The following is a 19,061-nucleotide window of genomic DNA, read 5'->3' as shown; positions in this document are numbered from 1 at the left end:
TAATAACTTTCTGTGAAGCCCATTTATTTATTCATGTATTTGTGGTGAACAAAGTTTATCTCTAGGGTCCCATGCTCCTTGTCAGAAGTCTAAGTCACTTATATGTTTGTAGGAATAAGATGCAGTAACAGTGAAAAGGTTTTCTTAGAAATCAGTCTAGTGTCTCCTTCCTATGCAGTTCATGTGTGTAGGGTAATGAAATTCATCTGTAACTATTGGTATAACACGATTCTTCAAAAGTGCCAAATTCTGCAATAGGCATTACAATGAGATAATACCTAACTAGTTCTATTGAACTCTCGTCAGATATTTGGCTAGTTAACATTAAGCTTTTGATAAAATTGTTGTAGTTATTAATGAAAACAGTCAGGTAGTAGAGGGCTTTCAGAGATGCCAGATTATCAGGAAGAGGTGGTATATGACATGCTTTAATTTCTAGGTTGGAAGAGACCTCAAGATCATCACGTCCAACCTCTGACCTAACGCTAACAGTCCCCACTAAACCATATCCCTAAGCTCTACATCTAAATGTCTTTTAAAGACTTCCAGGGATGGTGACTCCACCACTTCCCTGGGCAGCCCGTTCCAATGTCTAACAACCCTTTCAGTAAAGAAGTTCTTCCTAACATCTAACCTAAAACTCCCCTGGCGCAACTTTAGCCCATTCCTGTCACCAGGCACGTGGGAGAACAGGCCAACCCCCACCTCGCTACAGCCTCCTTTAAGGTACCTGTAGAGAGTGATAAGGTCACCCCTGAGCCTCCTCTTCTCCAGGCTGAACAAGCCCAGCTCCCTCAGCCGCTCCTCGTAGGACTTGATCTCCAGGCCCCTTACCAGCTTTGTTGCTCTTCTCTGGATTCTCTCAAGCACCTCGATGTCCTTCTTGTAGCGAGGGGCCCAAAACTGAACACAGTACTCAAGGTGCAGCCTCACCAGAGCTGAGTACAGGGGGACGATCACCTCCCTAGCCCTGCTGGTCACACTGTTTCTGGCCACCTTCTTGGCCACCTGAGCACACTGCTGGCTCATCTTCAGCCAACTATCCACCATCACTCCCAGGTCCTTCTCTGCCTGGCAGCTCTCCAACCACTCATCTCCCAGCCCATAGCTCTGCTTGGGGTTATTGTGCCCCAGGCGTAGGACCCGGCACTTGGCCTTGTTGAACTTCATGCAGTTGACCTCAGCCCATTGGTGCAGCCTATCCAGATCCTCCTGCAGAGCCTTCCTACCCTCGAGCAGATCGACACACGCACCTAACTTGGTGTCATCTGCAAACTTACTGAGGGTGCACTCAATGCCCTCGTCCAGATCATTGATGAAGATATTAAAGAGGACCGGCCCCAGCACCGAGCCCTGGGGGACGCCACTAGAGACTGGCCTCCAACTGGACTTGACTCCATTTACCACGACTCTTTGGGCCTGGCTATTCAGCTAGTTTCTAACCCAACGAAGTGTGTGCCAGTCCAAGTCCAGAGCAGCCAGTTTCTTGAGGAGAATTCTATCATTTAATTAGTCTTTTACATGCATTTTACACATGCTCAGTTCGTACCCACACAATCTTTGCTTTCTTTATTCTAGAATTACACAAATAAATATTGATAAATGATTTGTTTAAATAACATTTAATTTTTAAGGTACATGTCTGTGAATGCATCCATAATATGGGCCCTGAAGTCTGCTTGCTTATACAAAAAACACTTGTTCATACTTCTGACATTACTGTTAATAAATATCACTTAATACAAAACTATGGATCAAATATTAGGTACTCTGCTTCATTCTTAGGAGTTAATTGAAGACTGAGATGCTTATATCTCCCCCAAAGGGAGCTTTTTTTTGTTTAGAAAAAGACTAGTGATTTAGCTCTTCTGTTCTTAGGTCATGGTTTGACCTTCAACATCAACAGTTAGGGCAGACGCCGCGTAGGTTGACATCTTGACATCTTCTTGGTTTCCCCCTCCTCCTCCCTACTTCATGCTTAAGAAGCATCCTTAGAGAAAGGGAGAACCTGCTGTACGCTGTTGAACCAGAGGCAAAATAACTTATTTGGCCAATGTTACCATAATTCTAGGAATATGCAGTGCAACATTAAAGAATGTCTGGTTTAACTAATATTTCTTTGTTAGTAGCTCTGCGCAGAAGTCGTGTTATCATTTGCACTGTGTTACTTTGAACACTGAATAAATTGGAAGGTGATCCCATGATTGCTTCCCTGGGGACTCTCCAGTACCTGATCACCCCCTTAGTGAAGAACTTTTTCTTAACATCTAATTTGAACTTCCCCTGATGCGGTGCTAATTTGTTCCTTCATGTCCTATCACTAGTCACAAAAAAGATCTGCTTTTGAGGAAGATGGAGACAGCAATGAGGTCACCCCTCAGTGTCTTCTCTAAGCAGAATTAATCAAGTATCCTCAGCTGCTCATTACAGGTCATACACAGAGACTTAAGTCCTTTTTTTTTTTTAAGACACAAAATATCAGCACTCACTTACATGTATTTAGCATATTTTAGAACTTCAAATGATCCATAAATGTGAAGATGTGCTTTTGATTTTTTTTCATGGGTAAACCTTTAAGTTAAAACTTTGTTCTTTTTGTGTTATCTTGCAAGTAAGCCTCAGATTAGTAAGTAGATTCCACTCAAATATTTCAGTTGTCTAAATTTGAGTAATTATTCAGTAACTTGGTGATGTAGAAAGTACTGGATCTTGGACAGGTCTGTTGAAAAAGCAGTATTGTCTTTTCTTCAGTCTGGAGAAGCTAAGGGTGTGTATTTTGTGCAGAGAATATTAAGGTACATTTATATTTAATATATGTTATTTGAAACCATATATACTTATGTACATATATTTGCATATATTTCATGTATATTCAGTAGAACATATATAATTAATTCCATATATTTTCTAAAAAGTATGGTTTCTTATAGTTGATAGCTGATGTCCATTCTTTATTGCTAATTAATTAAGTAGGATATTAAAAAAAAAAAAAAAAAAAAAACAGTAGTGGAAAGGAAAACTGATTGACGTGGTCATTGCGGTCTGAAGGGTTCAACTCTATTCGATGTTTTTAATTCCAGACACTAAGGGATGATTGTCATGCTCCATGTTTAAGATGGCAACAAAAAAATAGTTTAAGATGGCAATATAAGAATAGTGAAACTACTTATCTTTACTAAGTTCAGATACGTTCACTTCAGTTTTGCTGACATATGTACTAAATTCTTGTTAAAGGATTGTTGTCTTTAGCTGTTCAGAATAGTGGAGTGAAGAAGCAAATGGGAGTTCTATTGGCTGTTCTTTCAGGGTATCTTGTTTGCAGCAGAAATCTTGAGATGAGGACTGTCTGTGTTAGAGAACTTTGCCTACACTGTGTAAACTGTGCACTACATAGATAATGTCAGAACTTTTCTTTACATAGTTCTTTCTTGCCCTTTTTTTAACTTAATATTTTTACAAACTTACTAAAGCAGTTCTGAAAATGTGTATTCTGAAGAATCTCAATGTTCATCAGTTAGACTATATGACAGAAGTCTTCTGAATGTGGAAATCACAGCAGTGTCTGCCAAGTCCATTTTCCTCAGTGACAACTATTCTACTTGCTCCTGTATACAGTGCTGAAGTCATAGTAAAATATAATTTCAGAAATAAATACATTTCAATAGGCAGGATATTATTTGGTCTATCCCATCTGTATTTGTTAGATTTTATTTATTTAGCTTTCTGTCTCAATATTGGTTTGAACTGTGTATTTTAACTTAACACAATGCTTGTTCCATCTGGTTTATGCTATTTGATATTTGTGATAGAGCTAACATTTCAGAGATTTTTTTCAAGTGCTTGAATACTGTCTTGAAGCAGAATGGTAGACTGCTTGAAAAATAATAATAATAAAAAAAAGTATTTTATAGTAAGGAAGGTGTAAGTTCTGTTTCTCTGACTCAACCAGCACAGAAAAGATGTAGGTGGATGCTCTTCAGATGAAAAAGATATTTATGGAAAGGAATATTTTGATAACAAATAAAACAACAAGAAATAGCTAATATCATGCAGATGATAGTTGGCTTGACAAGTGGTGATTTTGTATTGGCTACTAAATTTAAAGAAAGACTTGTTCTTAACCGCATGATCTTTTTAAATAACATCAATTCTAAAACCATTTTTCATTCACACAGAGCACCTCTGCTATAAAATTCAGCTGAGTTACTAGGTCACAGCAGCACTGCAGTATTGAGGATGTCTTTTCAATACTTTAGCTGTGACAGCAAACAGAAAGCACTGGAGCCTGATGATATGACAGGTCATGTGATGTCAGTGAATACCTTGTCTTGAAAAAGATAATATGCATGACCTCCCCAGTAAAAATGCATCATTCAGTAAAAGCAGAACCCTGAGAACTGCATGGACAGCACTAACACCAAGAGACCCAATTTGTAGTACTTGGTCCAGAAAAAGAATAAGATGTTGTAATAGTCTCTAGCCAGTCACATCTAGTGGTCCAAAGCTGCCCAGGAGAGTGAAATACTCCGCTCTTGTCTGTTCATGAGACTTGGTTGCCATGGTCACAACCTTAGAGAGATAAAGACTTTTTCCTGTATTTTGTATGTATAGTAGGGGGTCATAGCAGTGGACTTGCTGTTATATAGGAAATATTTTCTCCTTCATTCATTGGTACCTTAACCTTCCCTGTCAAAAGCTTTGGGTTCATTTGTGTTTAAAATACTCCAGATTGGAAAGAGTACAAACAAGGCAGCTTTCAAATGTACAGTCTCTTTTATTGCTCTTTATTTTTGTTTTCCCTTAAGTTTAGGGACAACACTTGTAGCTACAGTTTCTGGAACAAACCACCTAGCCCCTGTATTTGTTCAACTGTCTGCATTGGTCAGAATCTTTGTTACATGAACAGTTTTCTCCCTAACATGCTTCTTTCTTGTATAGTTGTATTCAGGATTCGCAGCATATACCTCTTCCTTCGTCTCTGCTGCCTACTCACTTTGCAAATGAATATTTCAGTCTCTTCAGAAATGCAAACACAACTGGATAGGATAAATGTTTTCTAGTACTTCCACGATTGCCCAGCTTCCCCCATCATCACAACCATTTCCTTGTGTACTCTGTGCCCTTTTATTGCAGCTTCAAATGTATGCAAGTCCGTGCTCATAAACATACTGTGCTCTATGACTTAGAAGTATATGCAAACAGGTACACCTTTAAGAACAGAGCTTTCTTCTGGAAGATGTTACTTATGATTATAAGGAACCTGAGATAGCCGCTATGAATAAATAGCTTTAAGATGGGACTCCAACTTGAACTCAAGTTTTTGAGATTGATTTTATGATATCATAGCCTTCTGTCAGTAGTAAACGAAGCTGGTTGTCCAGGGAATTTCCTATGTGAAATTCCTGTCTACAAATGCACCTTTCTTAATCCCCACCTGGCTTCTTTTATGTTACTCTTGTATGTCAAGGGGTCTTTTTTTTTTTCTCTCCCATTGTGAACCTGGATGTGTTTCTGTGGCTTATAAGAAATCAATTTTCTCCAAACTGTACCTACAAAATAGTATACTTGCTGTGGCATGATCTTGCCACAACCAGTTGCTGAACACTTGCAACTCAATCTGTTTGGTTTCTCAGTTTTCATCCACAGGTCTGTAGGATGTAGAAGTATGTCTGCCAGTATTTGGAAATAAATATATATAAAATGTTGATTTGCTTTCATATACATCAAGACTGCTCGTTTATTTCATTCAGGCAATGGTCTTCAAAAGAGAAATACTGATGTCCGTCTATTTGTGCAAGGAGCTAAGGGATGGTGAGGCACACTTAGGTGTAAATGCAGCCAGCAAAGCCTGTTTTGTATATTTGAAGCTGTCTAATACTAAAGAGTATGTAAAAACAGGTCTTTAAAATTTAATACTAGGCCCCTAAAATTATTGGATTCATTAAGAATTTTTCACAAATTCTGCCTTAGCTCCTTGCCCATAAAGGTAATATCCTATTATTTCACAGGGATATTACGGTACTTCTTTCTGAAGTAGCTGAGCGTGTAGTTAATTGTAGTGAATTGTACAGATTACAGTGATTTGAAAAACAAGGATGGGTAGAAGCATGTACACATATACATTTCCTGTATAGTAGACTTGCAATGGTAGGTCTTAATGAGAGTTTAGTCTTCTACGCTTAAGGGAGAGCTACTACTTTTTTGGTGACTTTTATTTATCTTGTGTTCTGAACAATGCAGTGAGATCTGTGGAGAGCACCAAAAACTATTCTGTATGCATAAAGAAGGTAAACTAATATTGAATGAATGTCCACATTATTTCCTTATAAATTTAACTTTACAAATACGATAACACTTTTAAGAATGTTTGTTCATTCATGTCTAGTATGGATTGTATAGTCCTTCCTTGAATTTTTGTGCTCCTGAAATATTGAAATGTTGCAGCCAGTATTTTTTCCTGAAGCATTCATAAGCAGTCTGACTGAAGATCTTAGGCCTCTTGTTTTCCTACTCACTTCTGTAAGTCCTTGGCAATGGCTGCAAATTCTGGGAAGGGGTGAAGAAAATGATATCGAAAAGAACAGGGCCTGATTTTTATTTTTATTTTTTTTTCTGTAATAATATAGTGTAGTTTATGGCATTCAATTGAGTTGGAGGGGACAAAAAGTCAGTTGCTTGCTTTCTTGTGCTTTGAACAGGAAGACTATTGGCCACATAACTGAAGTGATATTACAGTTAAGAGAGATGAGTTTTGGAGAAATTTCAGGTAAAGAAATTTTTTAGAGACAAATGCATTGTGTGAGATCCCTCAATCCCAGTCCAATGTTTTTAGCAAGTGCTACTGTTAAAACTTCAGTGTTACTTTTCTTTTTTTTCTTCACTGACAATGAAAGGGGAAATTCATGTGTTATTACTTGAGGCTACCAAGAATTTAAATTTAAGGAAAAATATGTCACATTATAGCAGATACTTACTTTTAAATTGTTCACATGTCTCTTATTGCTGCTATTTATAGGAAATGCAATAGTTTCTCAAGAGTTTAATTCATGGAGGAAATTTGTAGTATTTATTAGGATCTCATTTTAAAATGCACTCAAGCTCAGTTACAAAGCTTTAATGTTAGTTATGAATAAAGTACTATTACTGGAATATCATCTTCTTTTGGTCATGAATGTTCATTCTAATTATTTCCATTGTTTGTATTTAAATATCCTGCAAACTTCAGATATTGAGCCCTGTTTTCTATTCTCCATAGTTTAGCATTTAGAGTGCTATAGAAAAATGTGTGTGGAATTTTTCCTGATTCCAGTCAGACCTTACATCTTGGTGGGAGGGGATGGGAATACAATTTCTATGTAGAACATAAAAAGGGGAAGAAAGTTTTAATTGGGAATGTAACTTGAAGGAGAGAGAACAGAGTAAATTCATAAGGTCTTCATTCTGTCTGACCCATAAACAGCCCAGAGACTCTGGAAAAGAGGTGTGCTGCTGTCTTCAAACAAAATCAAACAATCTTTTTCCATTGGGGACTGTCAGCCTTCCAACACATGAGGAAATGGATGACATCATATTTAGCTTTCCTGACAGCATTTCACTCCTCTGCACTAACCTAGGAAATCACATGAAGAGTGGGAAAAATACAGTCAGAAGTATCAAGAATTAGAAGTCACTAGTCAGAACTAGATTAATTTTAGACTCCACAATTTTTCCATGTTGGCTAGAATTTCCAAACCTAAGGTAAACGATTTGTTCTTCAGGAGAAATGAAGAGGGTACAGTAAGAATGAAAAGAAAACTGAAGAAAGTAACTGAAGAAGAACAGAGCCAGAAGCTGTTCCTTGGGGAAATAGCACTCAAATCTGCCTGTATTGTGGATGCAATGTTTAAAAGAATTAGATTCCCTATATCCACACAACTGATAAAGCGGTCCATGAAACATAGTATTCCTGACTCTTAAGCTAGGTGTAATATATTCAGGTATTTAAAAAGTTTCAGAGGTAGATGGGTTTTAGTAACAGAATGAAAATTTTTGAGCTTTCCCTTGCTATTTGTAACCTAGAACACTAGAGGACAGCACTAAAATATTACATAAACATATTATTGTTTACACTGTTAATTACACACTGAAGGCTTTGTGGGAAGGAAAACAACTGAGAGTTAAAGTTAGGGAAAGTGGTGTTTTGAAATTTCTTCACTCCTTTTGAAAGTTGTATCTGACATCATGTTATACAGACTATACTAAGTCTATTGATGTTTAAGGTATTTGTTAGAGTCTCTTCAGTAGTTAAGCTTTTTTTTTTTTTTAATGCAATAATGCAATAAAATAGAATCTTGTGTAGAATTACATTTTTAATGTCTAGAAAGTAAGGAATTAGTTGGCTTGTCTATGAATATAGGTTAATGATTTATCTGTTTACATGAAGTGTACTGTGTTAACATAATATTAAAATATTTTGTTGTAAATATTGTGTTATTGTCACAATATTCAAATGGGCATATGTATTAGTGTAGTTCCTTGAAAAAATTACAAATTGTGTTGTGTTTTTCTAGGCACACTGGAACGGCATGAAACAGGCGAAATAGCAAAAGCAATTCTTTCTTCCATTGAAGATTCAGAATACTTAGTGGCAGATGCTCTACTTCCTATATCTCAAGAGTCAAAAAGAAATAAAAATCCTGAATACAAATCCTCTAGCTCTTATAAGCTTGGCATGGTCTCTTATAATCTTACTCATACAGAAAAATCTTCAGATAAGGTAAGGATGCAAAGTAATGCATTTCTCTAGGGCACTGATTTGCGATACAAACTATTTACCCTTTCGTCTTCACTGTGGAGCCCTGCATTAATGTTGTGGATACTTGGTGTAAAGTTTGTAAAGCCATGTGCGTACTTGTTCAGTTTCTGTACCATTTTGTAAAACAAGTGGGTGGTGTGCCTTATGTATAGCCAGTAGTAGATGATCTCAGAAGGATTTTCTTGATTTTTAGCATATGTTTTGACCCTATTTGCTTATTCTGCTAACTTAAGACTGCATCTATTAGCAATACCCTCAGGGCAAGTGAACCCACAACTTCAGTTGGAAGTCTTGAGAAAAGCACATCATGGCACAATGCCACTGGCATTTCCCTCATTGCTCTTCTACAAAAGTGCAGATTTCTCTTGACATGCAGTAGTAGTTTTTATTGGTTGTTTGTTTTCTGTTAACAGTGGGCAATGGAGTGAAAGTGCTTTTCAGTTAATTAACTTTGGCACACTTATTGCTCAAAAAGGGCACAGTGGGCACCAAATATGTATGTCAGTATTCAGGAGTGATATGATTGAGCACAATATCTAGCTTTATTGAACATTTTTTCACTAATGTAATTAAACAAAAAAATTGTGACTGATGGAAAAGATTTGCTCTTCCTTTTTGTTTTCCTTTTTTATATTTTGAATAATAGAAGGAAACAGTACAGAAACTAGTGCTAATATGCTGTTAAAGCTGAGAAAGAGTACAAAGATATTGAGAAATAAAGTGGAAAGCTCATAAACAAATTTGTTTATGGCTCAGATATATATGTATATTACTTTTTAAAATTATCTATAAATAGCTGTTATTTGTTAAATGTAAAACTAACTTTTAAAAGAATCTCAAATTTAATACAATCTCAGATTTAATGGATTATGTATTACCTCATTCAGGCTGGAAGATAATGGCAAAATGGCAAATACCTTTTTCTCACGGTCTGTTTATCATGAGTTAAATATATTCACTGAATTTTTGATACAAACATATCTTAAGAATGGGGATTCAACATTGCTTGTTTGAGTGTAGTCTTAATACCTTTTTGGAATAGTTTTTCTCTGCGATGAATCAGAGGAAGATGATCTGTTATTCTTCAACAGTAAATGTAGATCAAAAATACTTTCCTATGAGTATGAGAAGGTGAGAAATGTTTTCCCTTAGCTCGCATGTAGAAACAACCTTCACAATGGTCTCTGGCCTTTTCCTGGCTTTTTCGATTGTGTTAAATGAAAGACTGGGTTTTCCAAAATTCAGTCTGATAAAGGATAGCTTAATCCAAGTCTTCATTCTGAACTTTCTTTTCTTTTTTTTTTTTTTCTTTATTGCACTTAAAATTTATATATGCCTTTGAGTTTATAATTATGCTTGTTGAACTCTTTATATTTCTCTTTGACCTTTTACTAACCTTCGTCTGATTTCTAAAGTTCTTTTTGATCCCATTTTCTGAAAAGTCTTATTAGAGCATAATCCTGCTGAGCATGTTGTGAGGCAGATGGTGTGCTAGTTGGCCATTGACACAGAATCTGATCTCACTATTGCTTTATTAAAAGGAATAGTTTCTTCAAGTATTTTTAAAGAGAAATAACAAAGTTATAAGCATCTTAAAATCAAAATTTTGGCCATACATTTTAAATCAAAAATTGTATGGATTTAAAGTGGCTGGAAGGGAGATGTGCTGCTCGTGGAATATAGGAAAGTAGTTTTTGGCAGATTATAAAGCATGCAGTTTAATGTGCTTTAAGGATTATTGTGATTTTAATTTGGAAGTAATGTCACAATAGGTGACAGTGGAGTTACAATAATTTATAGCACTTTTTGAATAGGCATGTGTCTTGGCTACTCTGAATCTGCAATAAAATATTCCATTTACATTTTTAAACTTTGCTCCTTAGTTATCTTGTTCTAACAAAAACTTTGAGAGAATATTATTGATGGCTCTTGGACTTTCCTATGACTGTCAAAATACCTCTTTTCTTTCACCTTCTCATTTTTTGTCTTTGTAGTCATGTTATGTTAGTCTAGTTCCTTAACAAATGGAGATCTGTACTTAGGAAAACTGCTCTTCATTCAACTAAAATCTGCTGTCCGTTGCATCCAGCATTTCTCCCCACTTCTGTCTCCATTAGAGAAGATTCTGTAGATTCCTGTGGGAGATACTGGAGGCTAAATGTATAGGGTGTAGCCAAACCTGGGAAGATAATGACAATGGAGGTCCACTTAATGCTTTTCCAGAAACCCAGTGTGGTCTGCACAAAGGGAGCATGCCGCCCTGTGGCTTTTTATACCTGATACTTTTTTTAATGAAGTTCAAATAAAGGCTTCTTATTAGTTCCACCACTTTTCTTAGTTCTCATTCTGGATTTTTTTTTCATTTTTTTTCTTCCAAGTGTTTTGTGTTGACTCTTTTGGAACACTGTGGCTTAGCATCTTGAAATAATTTCCTGAAATCCACTTTCTATGAAACTAGTGGAAGTTCTGTGGATATCAGTGGGTTCAACACTTCATGCTGTATTATTAGGTATATAATGATGACACAGATCAAACTACCATGAAAATTTCAGGTTCTCAAAAGTCTTTATCAAAATGCGTATAAACAATCACTAATTCATTATTAATTTGCTTCTTTGGCAAATTGTATAATAGAAAGTTAACGTTAAATTATTGATGACTGATTTTGTGTGTGTGTGTGTATGTATATAAATCAACTTTAGCTTGTTTCTGAATTCAGTTTCAGAAGACATGAAACAGAAAAAATGAGGAGGCTCTTCTGTCCTTGTCAATATTACGCTTGTAAGCAAATCTTATTTTGTACAATGATCAACATGAAGCTCACAAGCAAGATTCAGTATTTTTTTATTATATTGTTTTGTCATTAAATATTATATTTAAGACAAAATAACATCTGCAAGACGATGGTTTTTCTTTCTTCCTAAGAAGAATAATATTCTCACATAACATTCCAGCTTCAAAGCCTTTCTTTCAAAACATTTGTCATCATGTAAATCACAGATACAAAAGCAGAATGCTTTGATTTCATGGTGTTTTGACCATTTTAATTCTTTTATTGTGCTGCACGTGCCAGTGGGAGTACCAATAACAGATGAGTGTGACAAATGCAGTTAACACAAGATCCATATTAATGTTGTCAAATACCCTTGATATATTTAAACAGATTTTAATTATTTTCCGTGTCAAAAGACCTGGAATATATAGTTTAATAGTTCTTCAAGAAAGCTTTACTTAATATGTGAATGTAAAACCTCTCATAAAAATGAAACTTTTATATTGGCCTTAGTCATTGACATAGGGTATTCATCAAGTCGGCAATTTGTGTGGCAAAGTGCCATTTGAATAGTGTATTGTTAGAATACTTATGGTCCACTTGACAAGGGCTCTTGCTGTAAATAGTGCAATTTGACTCCAGCTGTTAAAGAGTGGCTTTGACAGCAGCCAAATAGAATGGAGATGCTTTACTGCACCGCAGAAAAATCAATATTGGGTTCTTGTTCATAGTAACCTGTTTTTTCTTTCTTTTTTTTTTTTTTCTTCCCCAGATTTACACAAGACTACCTAGAGTTCATTTGTGGAGGTTTAAATATTTTTAAGTGTCTGCTTTATTTTCAGATTAGTATTAGTGATAAATGATGCATGTGTTTAAGAAGAATAATAATCAGAAAGTATTTTGTGGATGTACGTAAGCAATGTGGTAACACAACATTATTTCAACTCTAGCTTATGTGGATGAGTATTAGGATGTGGGTGCATAAGTTATGTAACTAATGACAAAGTCTTTCCTTCCTCTGTATCTCTTTTCCTTTTTTGTACTGCTTCTGTGCTATCATGGTGTTTTTTTTTTTTTTTTTTTTTGTTTTTTTGTTTTTTGTTTTTTTGTTTTTTTTTTTAAAAAAAAGCAGGTTTCTTTGTTGTTCTTCCTGTAACAACCCCCACAGATGTTGACAATCTGTAGTGCCATTGTAGATTTTCCTGAAGCATAGTCTTGCTAGTGCTGAACAGTTTTCCAGCAGTATTCAGTGACACAAGGTTGCTATGATACCTGGCCAGTAGCAATAGGTATTGAATCACTGGTCTTAATTACAATAGGCTACATACTAGATTGTGTGCTCCTGGTGTTTGTATGGAACTAGCTCTCATCATATCTTTAAATCATAACTACATTTGCTATCAAAGCTGTGTAAAAAGCTGTTTTTTAAATGTGTGTGTGTCTGTGTGTGTGTATATATATATATATGTAAATGCTTCGGTACTGAAGATTAAATGAAGATTTAATTGATGCACAAGCTAGATGTTTGGGAATTGTTTCCTTGATGTTTCACAAATATAAAATATTAGAAAATTTCTCAGCTTCTCAGTTTAAATAATTTAGATGTAAATCTGTGTTTTCAATACTCTTAGATTTTTAGTGCACTTTCCATATGATTAGAGCTTCCTTTAGATAAAGATGTTGGAGGAAGAAGAGTTTCTAAAATTTGTACAGTAATTGCTAAACTAAATGATCCGTGTTGGCCCTTGGTTTTTTGAATTATACTACTGAAGAGCTAGACCAGGAAAGGGAAGCTTTTAATATTCTCTTCATATCTGTGTAGGTAAGATGAGCAAGACAATGATGAAGGGATGAAATGTATTTATCTACATATGAGCATTTATAGGAGTTTTTGTTTTATATATTTCACTTCACTATTTCTTAAAATACTGATCTTAGAGCTCTGACCTATAACACAGCGTTAAAGAATGTTGCAGACAGTCAAAAATATTGAAGTGTACAAGATCTGTAAAGAGTAATTTGATTTATGTAATTATTAGAAGTAAGTATAACTAGAGTAGTTAATTAACAAATACTATGGCACTCTTAAAATGCATTTAAAACATTTTACCTAATATTTGTACTAAGGAACTCCTTATTCACTTAATAGCATACATACTTTGCTCTTATCAAAATATATATATATGATGCCTCTGAAACAGAGGTATTTCTTCTGTAGTAGTCAGGTTCATATTTTTATAATTGCTTAAAACTGAAGAAATACACAATACAATGTACAGAAGTAATAAATTAAAAACCCTACTTTGTGTTGTAATATTGTACAGAAGCAAAAGGCAAATAAGTGCACTGTAGGACAACAGCAGACATTACTTTTAGTAAAATAATGGATGCAATTGAAAATTGTTATCGGAAAACTGGAAAATAACTACGAATTAAGTCTTACCAATGGGGAAACTGATAGAATAGTGGAAATGAATTCAAAGCACAAATACCAACCAATACTTTTCAAATATGAGATCAGAAGCATGGTACATTAAAGTCCTTTTATTTATTTTGTTTAGTGATATTTATAGCAGTACTATGCAGTTACAAACTTCCATTATTTGTAAGAAACGGACTACTAAGGCCAAATCAAAATAGAAAGACGAATGTTTCTCTTTAAAGTTGGTAACTTTTGTTGTTCTGCCAATGTATTTCTTTTTCTTGTTTAGGGATTGGTGTTTAGAAATTGTATTTAGAAGTATATTATTTAAATGTAGTAGTAAAATAAGAAAAGAAACAAAGATCTATATATAGATTTCCCATAACCCAGATGCAATGTACTTCAGTACCACATTTCTTGAGAAAGACACAATTATGTATTTTGTCAAGGGACCAATGTGGCAACATAACTACAGTGAAGGAATCACTTTGGAGTTCTGAGATTAAATAGGTGACAGTCAAAGGGCATCATGATCCTGAGAGAGGTTGATAGCTTGGACCCCATGCTGGCTTTGCTGAAAGTTACTGCAGTTTTCCGAATTCGTCAACCCACTCAATAATTTGTTGATTTTAGTGTTTTCTCTATTGATTACTTAAGAGAAAAGAAAAGGCTGCCATAGTGATATTGTAAAATATTTTAGTCTTACAAATGTGGATAGTAAGCAACACAGGTTGACTAAAATCTGTGAATAATCTTTAAAGTTTTGTTTCAAAAAAGTCACAGTACTTATATACTTCTACAAGTTTTTCTCTGCTATTATACTGAACGGGAAGTATTATACTTAATATGTTTGTTTTCTTTGTCTAGAAATCTAGTTGGACCCTGTGCTAAAGCTACAGAAGTGCTATAAGGTTCTACTAGAAGCAGTTCAACATCTGTAGTTCTTGTAAAGTATTTCACACTGAAGGACCATTTACTGAAGCTAAGCTAGCTATTGTTGTTTTTGTCCTTCTCATCTTTCCATGTACTTCAGTTGCCATGCTGTAATTCCCTTCTCTATCCCTTGGAAGCTGTAGCAATTTTTTTCTCTTTTTTTTTTTTTTTTTTTTTTTTTTTGGGAGGGGGGGGGTGGGGAGGAGGGAGTATGTCCTGTGTTTGGTTTCTACCCTATTGAAGTGCTATTCCCTTTATTTTATTCTCCACTGATTGTTTCTTTTAGTTTCTTTTAGTATGTAAAGTTCTATACAGTTCTAAATCTTTTATTTTACCTTTACCTCTAGAAATATCCCTTTAGAAGTCCCTAAGATGCAGCTTCATCTGTAGATTGGCCTAGTTTTTCCTTGTAAGTGCTTTACCTTATTATAATTCTGAAATTATAGTAAATTAAATCATCTTTGTAACCTTTATGTTTTGATGTTCCACAGTGGAGTTCTTGAGGATTATTCACAATTCATGACAAAAGAACGGTGGAGTCTTTGCACTTGTGGCAACAAGTATTTTCTGTTTTAAACATTAGATTCCTGGCCTTTTGAGTATAATTTGATTAGTGGTATTTTAGTGAAGAAAAGTACCAACAGGCATTCAGATCTGTGCTGAGGTGTGTACCTATGCCCATTCAAAACAGAATGGTAGCTTTGTCAGAAATACATTGGCAGCTTAAATGAAATTATGGAACATGCAGGGCTTGCGGAATGGTTTCTCCTGAAACCAACACCCAAATTTACTTTGCAGAAGAAAGACTTGTTATCTGCCAGCATTCTTCTAAAAACATTAAATCTCTTGCTTCCTTTAAATAAGGCAGAAATAAAGGACTGAATTGCAGATCAATTAAAAAATATTATCAACAACAAAGCAAAAGAAAAACAAACAAAAAAAAAACCAATGATTATATTTCCTTCTGATGTGTTTTTCCTACATGTTCTTACATTTCCTACTCAAACCTGAATTTGGTCTGCTGGTCAGGTTTGACTCTTGCAATTAATTCTGAGAAAGATGACTTAGCCAACCAGATATGTCTGAACATTTATTTGGAAATACTGTCCTCTTGGAAACCTATGCAGTACTACTGCCTTTTGTAAGATTAAACAACTCAAAGAAAGGATGGCATGAAAGCTATAGGTACAGAGATATTGCTGTTGTTCTGACTTATCCTAGAAAATGCCGTTAATGATACAGGAGCTGAAGAAAGTCCAGCCTGCAGATTCATGAGTTTTTAAGGATGGAATTTTCTAGGCTAGACTACATTATAGCATCTAAGGATTTAATCCCATAATTTCCTGTTTGCTTGTTTAGGAGAAGGTCACTTTCTTAGCTTTCTTAGAATTCTATTGTGTACTTTCTATGTACTTCTAAATTACATGAATGGGTTTCTTACAATCCCATATGGAAAATGCACAATCAGAGCAGCCCAGGGCAAATGCATTATTTCATCTGGAGTCACCAAACAGCCATGTGTTGGTAACTTAATTTTTTATATACATCAGTTCTTCTTGGAACAAAGTTATATTCCCATGCTGTCAGCCTTCTTCTGTGGTCATGTTGGCAGTATCTCTTTCCAGCATTATTCTCACAGATATCTGGATATTCATTCTTCCAGTAAATTCTTCAGTATAATTCCCATATCCATGAATCAACTCTGTACTTTGTGGATTACTGTGGCATTGTTTCTTCAGCTGATCTAGGAAAAATGGCAGATTTTCCATTTTACAGATTTTCTAAGAGCTGGGTAAGGCCAGAAAAAGTTTTGGCTATTGCCCATCTCTGAGTCCTGCATGTTTCTAAAGATTAATCATTTTTGGTTAGGGAATTTACTTCTACATTCAAGATATCTTAATATGTTAGGATGTAGACATAATATACATATATTTAGTATATAAATTAATAAGACTTCATTTAAAAACACTTTATACTTCCCTTCCATCTCTGTTTTTCATGGTGCAGAGACTGTCTAAGTAGACAGATTTTATTTTGAGGTGAATGGATCCCCAGTTCATTTGGATTTTTTCTATAATATAAATGTTACATAGAAGAGACATTGTTAAAGGTATTAAAAATAGTAAATGAACATGAGAAAGTGCTGAATGCCCACCTCAAGAGAATACTGTCTGTCCTGTGACTATTACTAACTGAACTGTCTGAAGTTAAGTGATAAGAATGACCTCATTATAGTCATGTTTACTCTGTATAGTGCTCACCCTATGCATAACAGCACCATTGTTTTGGAGTGTGTAGGCCTGACCTGTCTTTGCCTGCTTTGGAAGTCTATAGATACTTTTAGTAATAAATTGTTCACATGCTCCCTAAAATCAAGTGATCCTTAAGAAACAGGAAGGATAGATATGGGAGTGTGGATGGATTTTCTGTAAGAGTTGTATTGGGTTAATCTACTATGTAGAAATGAAAGTGCAACTGATGACTTGAATCCTTTAGCCCTGTGTGAATTTTTAAAGATAATGTGTACTTAAGATCTATTTCAATTGTATACCTATAGTCTGTAACTATTTTTTAACCAAATGCATTTTTGCCTGTATCCTAAATTGTTCATTTCAGCAGAGCAAGAGAGTGAAATGAGATAGCTGTGTATTTGCAAATGACAGAGGGCTTATTGTAAGACTATTGTGAATAGTTAATTCAATTAACATGATGATAGAATAAAGAACTAGAAAATGTTTTAAGCTAGTATTCCTATAAAACATCCATGATGCTTTGCCAAAAGATTCAGATAAAAACTTTACCTCTTGGATTTATTTTTCTGAAAACTGAGACATGTTTTAAGAAGAATATGCCATGGTTTCATACAATTTAGGAAATTTTCAACAGTATATCTTATTAAGACTGTATAACACTCATTGTGTATTCAATATTATTGATGAACAATAGATTGTTTTTCAATTACAAATGCATATATATGGCAAGACCACATTTATATCTATTACCAGTTCTTCAAGCATCACCATGAAATTTGATGCTTTCTCTTTTGATATTGTCTGACTGAAATTTTGGTGCAGTAATTTAAAGAGTAAGGCTTTTTCAAACATTTAAGTTCAGGGAAATTTGCAATCGAGGTCCAAGCCCTATCCGAATGCTCTGTAGTATCTAACTATTCTAGTATTTCTCCACTGTATGATCTGTTTGAGCATGCACTTTGTACTACACTAATTCTGACTGTCATAGTAAAAGCCTAGATTAAATTTTCTTCTTGCCCTTTAAATGAATAAAATAAATAAGCTTTCAAAATTTGAAGTAACTTTGTCATAACTAGTAAGTTAAGTTGTACCAAGCTTTTAGTTTTATCTGTAGAAGTTGAATCTGAAAAATATATTTTCTTAGTCAATAAAGAGGAGTTGTGCATGTATTTGTAGTGCAGATTTAAGATGTGCTGTTTGAAATCTGAGATTTTTGTGGAACTTGGCAGCAATATTTTATGTTCATAAACCAGGTTGAAGCCCCAAACACAATTTCATTTATCTTTATATTCTAAGCTTTATAGAATCTGCAAAAGTGTCCATCTGTTCAGCTGAGATTGCTTCAAATAGTGAGTGGTCAGAGAGACTTAGCTGATAAAGGTCAAAGGAGCCTCTTGACCCTGTGATACTTGCTAAAGCAATTGGAGCATAGGGACTGATATACAGTTAGATATAGCTTGCTAAAGCAATCTCCACTTTAATTGGTAATGATAGCAGGAATACACAGTAAAGTCATTGCTGAAAGAAAACAAAAAGTATCCAATATAGTAATTTATTACCAGTCAGTGGGTTTCACGCACTAGGTTGTTTTACCCCTGCAGTGGTCAGAGAAAGCAAAAAGGTACTCTAACACTTAACTGGAAATGGATGCCCTGCTGCTATCAGAGATGCATGGTGGTCAAATGATTGCCTGTGCCATTAGCTTGGTAATGTTTTCTCTATTGTAAACTCAGCTCCCCATGTTCTTCCTGTGCATCAGCTGCAGATTGAAGGCTTTCTTGTTTGTCTTCTATTTGTGCTGCCAATCATCAAGCTGCTGTCCACCAAGCACATTTCAAGGAGGCAATTTTTTTACTACTATCGACTACCATCTCCAGCAGCCAAGGG

The 19,061-nt window shown here is 35.1% G+C and overlaps 1 protein-coding gene across 7 annotated transcripts in view; it reads left to right on the top strand.

Moving 5' to 3' along the window:
- The window catches only part of WDR72 (WD repeat domain 72), a 124,980-nt gene that overhangs the window by 31,659 nt on the left and 74,260 nt on the right, over positions 1 to 19,061 (top strand). For all 7 annotated transcript variants that reach the window (XM_013105575.5, XM_027467212.3, XM_021276676.4 and 4 more), the window contains one exon: positions 8,550 to 8,755. In XM_013105575.5, the coding sequence (XP_012961029.2) occupies positions 8,550 to 8,755 (206 nt within the window). The remainder of the gene's footprint in view (positions 1 to 8,549; positions 8,756 to 19,061) is intronic.

This window comes from Anas platyrhynchos, chromosome 11, assembly GCF_047663525.1.
Source record: "Anas platyrhynchos isolate ZD024472 breed Pekin duck chromosome 11, IASCAAS_PekinDuck_T2T, whole genome shotgun sequence".
NCBI classification, from domain to species: Eukaryota; Metazoa; Chordata; class Aves; order Anseriformes; family Anatidae; genus Anas; species Anas platyrhynchos.
The sequence above is the reverse complement of the archived record's forward strand: the minus strand, read 5'-3'. Positions and strand labels throughout refer to the sequence as shown.